The sequence below is a fragment of the Sander lucioperca genome, chromosome 11 (assembly GCF_008315115.2).
Source record: "Sander lucioperca isolate FBNREF2018 chromosome 11, SLUC_FBN_1.2, whole genome shotgun sequence".
Classification (NCBI taxonomy): Eukaryota; Metazoa; Chordata; class Actinopteri; order Perciformes; family Percidae; genus Sander; species Sander lucioperca.
This window is the reverse complement of record NC_050183.1, coordinates 10,299,363-10,309,262: the sequence shown is the minus strand read 5'-3', so window position 1 is coordinate 10,309,262 and position 9,900 is coordinate 10,299,363. Positions and strand designations below refer to the sequence as shown.

Sequence of the window (9,900 nt, the reverse complement as noted above, 5' to 3'; positions counted from 1 at the left end):
GTGCAAAAGTTCATTTATTTCAGTAATTCAACTTAAAAGGTAAAACTAATTATATAGACTTATTACATGCAAAGCGAGATATTTCAAGCCTGTATTTGTTATAATTTTGATGACTATGGCTTACAGTTTATGAAAACCCTCAGAAAATTAGAATATTGTGAAAAGGTTCAATATTTTAGGCTCAAAGTGTCCCACTCTAATCAGCTAATTAATCCAAAACACCTGCAAAGGGTTCCTGAGTCTTTAAATGGTCTCTCAGTCTGGTTCAGGAGAACTCACAATCATGCCAGATGCTCCTCGGATATTACCTGCATAGTAACACACCTAATCTAGATACAGTAAAATCGCTACGTGATTACCGTTATATCCGAGGGTTGAAGTTGCATTTTAACGGGGCAGTGCAAGTTGCGGCTGTGGTTTAGCTGAAGCTAACGCAGCCTGAGCTTTCACGTTACAATATAAAAGGTGTTGACCGTTGACTTAGCTAGCACGCAAACAGTTCATTTACATGTCTACGAGCATGTTAGCAAACTACACCAAAAGACAAATACTGAGGAATATTGATAGAAAGCAGGGGGAACGAGTAGGCTACTTCCATACTTTTTAGCATTGGCTAATTAGCAACCTGCCTGCCATGATCAGATGTAGCTTCCGAGCTAGCTAGCAGCTAGCCCCAGAAGCTCATGAAAACAAGGCTTTCACCGGAGCAGTCTTACGCTATTTCCGAACCACCCTTTTCGTTTCAAAGTCGGAAATCAAATAAATGAAAAAGTACACGGGCCCAATTACAGTTCACTGTTGTTGCATGAAATGTCGTTTGTGTTTAGCTTACATCAGTTTCTGTCATCTAATGTGAAACAAGAGGATATCAGCTTTGCTACCGTCTTTGTCCGTTCGAGTGTATGGGGAGACGACGTAGGTAAAAAAAAAAAAAAAAAAAAAAAAAGACTGACTTGGATGTGGGCGGGGCTTGATGTCAAGCCCCGCCTTCCCGCAGACTGCAGCGAGATGCTCCTCTCAAAATCGGCACGGCTTGTGACGTCACAAGCCGAAACGAGTAGGCTAACCGCAACCATTAGCTCATAGCGTTAGCATGCTAACGCTAGCATGCTACCTTGTTCTCAATAGCAAAGCACTGCTACAACACACACAAGTTCACCGTAATCTACAAAAGAACTACTTCCATGTGCGCCCTCATTTAGAAGACTCCCAGCTAATCCTGCCTTGTAACTGACCGAAGTTGTAGAAAGAGCCTTTCTTTTACTGTCTATGGAGCTAGCTAGCTGACATGATCTACATCTGAGCTACTGGGCATGTACGAGTGCAATCAAAGATAGTACAGAAGAAGAAGAAGAAAAGAGGTCTCACTCTGTAGCTAAAACAGAGACCAGCTGAAAAGAGGATCTGCAGCAGTGAGAGAGAGCGGTGCAGTACAACAACAATATGGTGTTTTTTGAAAATTAAACCATGTAAACCTATTCTGGTACAACCTTAAAATGCAATTATGAACCTGAAAATGAGCAGAATATGGCTGCTTTAATTAATATTATGGGCACATATTTATTGGCTTTAAAATGAATGCCTTGTCTACTAGTTTAATAATATCAGTGCTTCCCAAACCTTTTCATATCAAGGACCCCTAAACTGACACAAATTAGACCACGGACCCCCATTTGATAAGATTTCGTCCCAGGGGCCCCTATCTGATTGAGATGTTTTATTACAGAAAGTGTATGAAGCCCATAACCAAAATAGTCTGTCACTGTGTTACTTATGGATGGAATTACAGTGAATAGCCTATAAATGATGCTCCCTTTTGCTGTGGACCCCAGGCTCTAGGACCCCACTTTTGGGAGCCACTGGGCTGATGATTAAAATATTCTGCCAAATCACAAAGGCATTTTTTTTACACATCTTAAATAATAAGGAAGAGAGACAGTGTGGGGAAAAAGCTCATCAAGAGGTATTTTTATGCTGTTTTAACAGTTCTCATGAAAAGTGCAAAGTAGTCCCTAAGAAAGCGGAGTGACGCAGACTTACCCATAGGAGTTTTTGATGAATTAGGTTCTTTCAGAGGATGCATTCAGAGTGTGCGCACCTACGTGAGACCAGCAGTGTCCGCAACCTGCCACCTTTTTTACAAGTGGGAAGCTGCTCCTTCGTCTGAAAAACGCCCGCGAGGAGGGTTTCTAAAACGCCTCATTTAAAAAATGACTGGAATATCTGCTGGAATACAAACTACGAGGAGCTTTTCCCTCGCTGTGTCCTCTGAGCAGCTGTGACCACCGTGTCCACACACCGACACGCACCGTCCTCCATACTCAGACACATCTCTACTTGTTGTCCCCCCTGCGAGAAACATGTCACCCAAATGTCTGGCGTACGTCTTACTTCTGTCTGTCCTTCATACCTGGTAAGTGGCGTACTTTTGTTTTCAAACCGCTCTAAAAGACTGAGAAAGATGTGTTGTGTTCAGGGCTGTTGGATAACATAAACTTAATAAGCTCGCCTCTGTTTGTCGCTTGCTTCCTACAGGAAACTTTAGCTCTAACTTTATCTAGACACAAACGTCCGCCTATTTTCAACCCCCTTTTTTCACTTTACCTTTTACAGCTCTTTAACAATCGAGTACGAAGAGGAGGACTACGAAGATGTCACTGTGAGCCAAATGCTGGCTCCTAAATCACAGGAAACCGACGCCACGGAAATACTCAACAATTTACTGAAAGAATATGATAAGAAGCTGCGACCAGATATCGGAGGTAATTAACCGACTCGTTTTGTTTCAGTCACTGTAGTTGCACACTGTAAATCCATCCCATGTCAAACTGTTTAATTGGTATGATAAATGCTGCCTTTTTTGACCACAGCGAATCGTAACTGACCTAAACCTGCAGGTTCAGTTGGTCTTACAATCTGATCAATGAGCAGATATGTGGTGTCTGTAAGGGAGCCACTTGTAATTAAAAACGCCATAGGCTATACAATATCTTGTATCACAGACAATGATTAATGTATGCAAAATCATGCAATGTAAGAATTGCTAATGAGCCTTCATAATGCATAAAGATGTATTTTAGCAGCAGCCATTTGGCACTATAAGTATTATAATACTCTGCAAGGTCGGACATCACAGCTGTGTATAACTGCTCTAGCCATTTGTAAGTGAGGTTATAAGGTGACATCATTGTGCTTTTTGTAATATGGTAGTGACATCCCGTGACAACTCATTGTCTGCTTCAAGTCATTGTTTGGATATCTAGAAAAATGTCCAACTCTTAATGCATATGTCATTGGAACCAGTATCAGTAGTCAAAATCAGTATTTGTTAATGATAAACAGGGTGTGATTTGTGAAAAAAGCAGAGGGGGGGGTTGATCATGCACAACAAAACAAAACATGCAAGAATTGAATCCCCCTTTCAATACCATGGATATAGTGATACGCTGCCAGCCATACCAAAACAAATGCACTTCAATATCCAATGGAAAATAATTTCAAAATGAAATGGCACAACGTGGTGTCAGCATAAAAGACGCTTTCCAGCTGGAGAGCGGAGTTCGCTTTGCGGCAAACACAAAATACTTTAACCCAGGAAACGTCTGTTCGTTCCTCAGGAGTGTTTTAATCCAAATCTGATCTTTTTCCTAAACTTAACGAGTCGTTTTGGTGCCTAAACTTAACGGTCATCGCCGCATGACGCTCACTTCTTCTATCTAAACTCCACTACCACGGTCCCTGAAAGGACCGTCATCTGGCGGTGCCTGTAGCCGGCTCGCAGTCACCTATAAACAACTGCTGCTGGTAGCCGGCGTCCCAGAGCTCTGTAGCGACTAAATACAACCAGCAACTCCTGCTCAGATTTTATCCTTCTATGCATAGACTTTTCACGTTACAGCACTTTACTTTAGTTTAAAACACTTCCAAGGGCGCTGGAGGGTGGGTGCTGATGGTGCTGCAGCACGCCCTAGTGGCCAAGAGGGAGGTGATATTACAAATCCCACTATGGCCATGCCAAGACCCGTCCTTCAATAGCATTTATTGGCCAGGCGTTCATGCTTGCGCAAGGTAACGTAACCCCATTTGTTCAGGTCCTATCCCCTGACCAATCGGTGACTAACCCTAACCAATCGAGCTGCTTTGTAGGGCGGGTCTTGGCATGGTCATAGTGGGATTCGTAAATTTGCAAGAGGGAGTGCTGTGCACCCCTGGTGATAGGGAGTGGAACAGTGTAAAATTATTTTATTTATTTATTAAATTATTTTTCAGCAGATGAGGTGCCTGTCAGAAAAAGAATATAAACATGTTATAAATATTCAAATTGAATTAATTCCTTCGACCTGACATTACAGCTGAGTCGGAGCGGCACCATCAGCTGTTTGAGTCGAGCTGAGGGGGGGGTTCAGACCGCTGAAACTTTTCTCTGCAATGTTCTAAAACAGTTTTGTCTCGTCGCGAATCTTTGGTCTGAACTGGGCTTTACACAAATACTGAATGTGTAACTTTTTTGCTTCTCTGTAATAGGGGTGTACCGATCTGATATTAAGATCGGATATCGGCCCCGATATTGACAAAATAGCTTGATCGGGGATTGGAAAAATGAACAGATCCACGGGCCGATCCAGTTTCCAGTTGTTGTTTTTTTTCCCTCCATCGCAGCACATCCTACGCCATTCGTCAGCAGCACGTGTGTTGCATGCTGGAAGAGTTGAGTTAACCGTTAAGCAACATGGAGTGAGCCAAAGAGTCGGCTGTGTGGAGATATTTCACACTTGCCACGCCAACTAGTTTGTTGGCTGTTTGCAATGTCTGCAAATTAAATGTTTCGAGGGGTGGTGGTAGTACTGCAAAGTACAATACTACCAATTTAATCAAGCACATCCAAAAGCACCATGCTAAGGAGCACGCCGAATTCCTGCAGCTCAACAAAACCAAAGGAGCAGGAGACAATACAGCCCAGCAACTAACTTTGGCAGATGCACTTCAACGACGCAAATTCAACAACGGTATCGGATCGGTATCGGGTATCAACAGATACACAAAGCCCAGGCATCGGTATTGGTATCGGGACTGAAAAAGTCAGATCGGTGCATCCCTACTTTGTAATAAAACATCTAAAAACCAAAATCCTATCAGATGGGGGGACCCTTGGTCAAAATCTTATCAAATAGGGGTCCGAGGTCTAATTTGTGTCCGTTTAGGGGTCCTTGACGTGAAAGGTTTGGGAACCACTGTACTAACCTATACATTTTGTGTTTAATAAAGGCAAAAATATTAATTTATCAAGCTGGCTAATATTTTAGTATCTCTCTGAACTGTGGTGCGCCAAAGCTACTAAGCTATGTTGTCAACACCCCCCACAACTACAGTAACATTAGCTAGCTAATTAAGTGATAGCAGACACTTTCAGTTGTAATCTTCTTCGTACTTTCATGCATCAAATGTAAAATGATCTTGCTGTATAAAATAATATTCAACCATTCATCTCATATCTTCTTGACCCATATATGGAAATAATGACATGCTGTAATACTTGTTTAAAAAAATATATTAAAAAAATAAGTCATAGGCAGTTAGGTTTCCCTTCTGGCAGAGATGTTGTTCTCTGTTTCCTGACCAGAGACTGTAGATGAAAATTAGCTTATAGCTAACTCTGGTACTGCTAGGGAGCTGTGCATTGTCCCTGTCAAATGAAAAAAATATTATTTTAGTCGAGTCACCAACTGTCGAGTCTGAGTCAAGTCACCATTACCTTAATTTCGAGGTTCAGTCTTAAGTCCCCAGTGTTCGAGTCCAAGTCCAGCTCTTTCCAGCATTGGATGTAAAATCCGTGAAGGAAATCTTAATCTTGGGGCATCATGAACTACAGTCACAGGACACACGCCCTGCCTCTTATATCAAATCTTTATGACCTATTACACATAAGTAGTCAGAAATGTCACCCAACTTCAGAGTCCTATTTCATGAATGCTCAAGTGTGATTTCATAAATCCTCGAGTCCCAAGTCATCAGTGACTTGAGTCAGGTCCGAGTCCAGGACTCAAGTACTCCATACCTGATTAATAGGTAGTTAAAGCATTTTTATAAGGTTGCATTGTAACATTATATTCTTGGTTGTTTGTTTCAAGCAAGGAGAAAATCACCCAGTTTTTCAGCCGTTTGTTACTTACTGACCTACAGCAACAAAAGGTTGACATGTAACTCATCTGCATATCCTCATGAATATAAATTACATTTAGAGGTTAAAACTAAGTTCTTTGAGTTCAGGAGAGAGATAAGGAGTTTTTCGAATTCACAGACTCTCATCCATTTTCTCATGTCACATACAGTATGAGAGGATCTGAGAATATGTTGCCGGTTGGTCATGTAGAGAGGCAGTATTCACTCTCAGCTCTGCTTCGGTTTCCTCTCCTTGGTGTCTGGATCAAGAATTGGTGTGAAGCTCATATCCCGCCATATGGTTCGATGAGATGGGCTTCATTTAAGATATTTCTGTGATTTGTTTTCTTTTGTAGGTATTACCAGTAGTTGAGAGCATAATGTAGCTTATTATTTTGATAAGAACAAAACATAACAAGGCTGTGTTATTTTGTAACCTTCAAACTGATGAAACACAAATTGGTTGCAGAGCACAGTTACCACAGCTCAGAGTGGAGCTGTAGGTCAGGTTTTTAATCCATCTGAGAAATGTAATTCTAACAGTACACGTACCAGAAGAAGATGTCCAGCTGACACTTTTCAACACCCTGTTGTATTGAGTCTTGAAAGGGCGCACTGTGTTGGACAACAGCCTCAACCTGTGACACCGGTTCGTCTTTGCTGAGGTGGTTTGTCTGTCTTTTGGCATTTGTTGTCTTGATAGAAATGCTGCTGTCACTGATGAGGTGTTGGACCAGCTGGCTAACTTACTCTGTTAATTGTGTTCAGGTTAGTAGTATTTCAATGTTCAATCAGTACTTGAAAACTCACCTCTTATCAGACTCATAGACTGTATATAAAGATGGACGGCACATCTCCACTTCCTCCCACTGTACAAACGTGAAGCCAAAATATCCAGGATACGGGCTCTGCCATCTTGTAATTTTGGAGCCAGAGTCTGCGCAGTAATGATCGGGCGGTGGAGCCGCAATGTCAAAGTCCCGCCAATACACCTGCCTGACCAATCTCTAGTCAATCACAGCTGTCAATCATGAGGTTTCACCTTCTTTTTATAGCATCAAATAACTAATAAAATAAACTTATTAGAACAATGAACACTTGAATAAACGTTAGCACCTGTATAGAGAAATCCAAGCACGCTCTGTTGTCTTGGCCTTACAGAGAGAGAACAGAAAGGAACAAATATTTCTGGTACACAGGATGTCACTGAGCGGCCGATACCCTCACACATTGAGCTGTGAAAAAGACCTTTTGATGCTGTCCTGAGAGAGGTTGAAGTGCCACTTTCTCTGTCAGTTTCTCCATGTGTCACTTTGACTCCAATAAATAACCCTAACCTCTCACTCTCCTCTTTTATGAAACACATCTGGGGGATTTTGTACTTCCACTCGCCCTATGGCCACTTTCAGGTGCTTTTATTTACCTCACTCTATGCTCTAACCCCCTTTGTCACTTGCAGCACATAGAAACATAAGTCATTGTAATCAGTTAAAGATTTTCCAACAACATGTAGTGACTTATGGACAGTGTACCGCCCATGCGTTTATGTTGATAAATCAGTTGGTAGCATCCTCCTCCAACATGAGAAAAAAAAGTTAGGGAAATTTATGACCTAAAATAACATGTTTAAGGGTGCTCAGCTGCACATTTACATTTAAATAAACCATTGATGTCATGCAAATTTGCTCGTTCATTTTCTGGACTTTAGTCTTCATAATGTCAGCCATATGTTTGCCATTGAAAATGAGGCGGTGAATCATTTAGTGACAGAGGACAAAAATGAGTACTATTACTGACCAAGTTGCCCTAGAGGAGGATAATAATATATTAGAGCAGTGTTTCCCACAGGGTGAAAATGTTGTGGTGGTGCAGGATGTGACGGCGCGGCGCGTGATGGCTGGGTTAAGTAATACGAAGGTTTATGAACTATTTATTGAAAACAATGACTACATAACATTAACATACTTTAGAAAGGAGTGTAGCCATGATGTGCTTTGTCATTTAAATCTGGTAGGTTAGTCAAATGTTATGGTTCAGAAGATAAAATACCCGATTACTCAGAGCCCAAATGTTATAGGCCGATGTAGGCCTACTAGCAACTTAACCTTAATACTATATGATCCATACAGAAAGTTACATGTTGTTATAAATCTCAACACTGCCTCCTCCTAACTCCTGTTAAATCATATAAGACTAAGGTTCATCTAAAGTTGATTCTTTTTCATTTAGTTTGTTAGAGCATTATTCATTTTAATCCGTGTTTTGGGGATCCTAAACACACTGTTTTGTATTATAGCCTACATGTTCGTGTTGCATTCATTAAGATCTCATCTGAACAGATTCCTGTCATTCAACCAACTCAAAGTTGTAGTTCATAACTTTTACAGCCAACTTAATAAAATATCGGGTTCGAGTCAATAAATGCAGTTGATGGATACAGGCACGGAGAACGGGAACTGAAAGCTCGGTTAGCAGTTAGCTCCGGTCAGCTCCATTATAAAGAGTGAAGCAGACTGCCGCGGAGAGGGTGAACAACCAGACTCTGATAAATGATGTTCGGGGAGCTTTCACAGCAGCGTAGCCGCGGTGTTTCTACGGTTTATTAGTAACGTTATAGTTAATCCCACGGCAAGACCGCCAGCAGCGTGCTACTCTAACGGGGTCAGCCCTATGTTCCCACATTTCTAACATTTTCCTTAAAATTAGGCCCTATGTTAGTGTTAGGGTTAGGGTTACATTCCATCTGTAGTGGATAATAGGTTGGGTGTAATTGGCTACCAAATTGGGAGAAAGGGGGATAAAATCTGATACAAATTTATGAAAAAGGAAATGTGGGAACATAGGGCCTAATTTTGAAAAAAATCTTAGAAATGTGGGAACAGGGCTGTGGGAACACAGGGCCTAATTTTCAGTGAAAACTAAAATTCCTAGAAATGTGGGAACATAGGGCTGTGGGAACATAGGCACGCTCCCATACTAACAATAGCCTCTGACGCAGCGGGAGATTTCATGAGGGGGAGGGGCTGGAGGCAGCTGGTCTGTGTGCGCTGTAAAAAATACATTGTTGATTTGGGGAAAAAAATGTAATTTGGATTTCATATATATCTGGGCGGGGCTCAATCTACCTGGGCGGTGCGCCCAATATAGATCCTACTGTATGTATGGGAAACACTGTAGAGACTAAATTCTATGTCATTTCTGCTGAGCTTTGTAGTGTCAAAAAAATTGTTGTGCGACGAGTTTGGAAACAGCAGTTGACAAATCAATACCTTAGTGTTTATGGTCTGGAGATTTCCATCATACCACACAGAGTTTAAAACTGTAGACTCTTGTAGAATCTTCTGGGCACTTTAAACCTGCAATTACTGATTTTGCAAGCCTGCATGATATGAGGAAAACCTGCGTTGTGCGATAACATAAGTACCAGGTACCATGTACCATCCACAACTTTTGCTAATGGAAAACTCCAAAAGAGTGAGTTGAGTAGCACCATGCAGTGGAAATGCAACATAAGTGTCTGAGTCTGAGTGTGTGTGTGTGTGTGTGTGTGTGTGTGTGCCACACACACACACACACACACACACACTCCTACAGTTTTTGTCTATTCTATTGTGTATCACAGATATTTATTCCTCCCTGGTTGCCCAGCCAAAGCTGACTAAATTAACATGTAAGGACACTTTCAAAGAAGCAATGATAAATAGGATGTTGGCAATAAGCCTCTTTTTTTAATTCCCCTGA

The 9,900-nt window shown here is 41.5% G+C and overlaps 1 protein-coding gene across 1 annotated transcript in view; it reads left to right on the top strand.

Annotated features, from left to right (window-relative positions):
- Positions 1–2,025: 2,025 nt before the first annotated feature.
- Positions 2,026–9,900, top strand: part of LOC116057023 (gamma-aminobutyric acid type A receptor subunit gamma3) — an 85,941-nt gene continuing 78,066 nt past the window's right edge. Inside the window, exons 1-2 of the mRNA XM_031309449.2 lie at positions 2,026–2,413; positions 2,614–2,762. Of these exons, the coding sequence (XP_031165309.1) occupies positions 2,361–2,413; positions 2,614–2,762 (202 nt within the window). The 5' untranslated portion in view covers positions 2,026–2,360. The remainder of the gene's footprint in view (positions 2,414–2,613; positions 2,763–9,900) is intronic.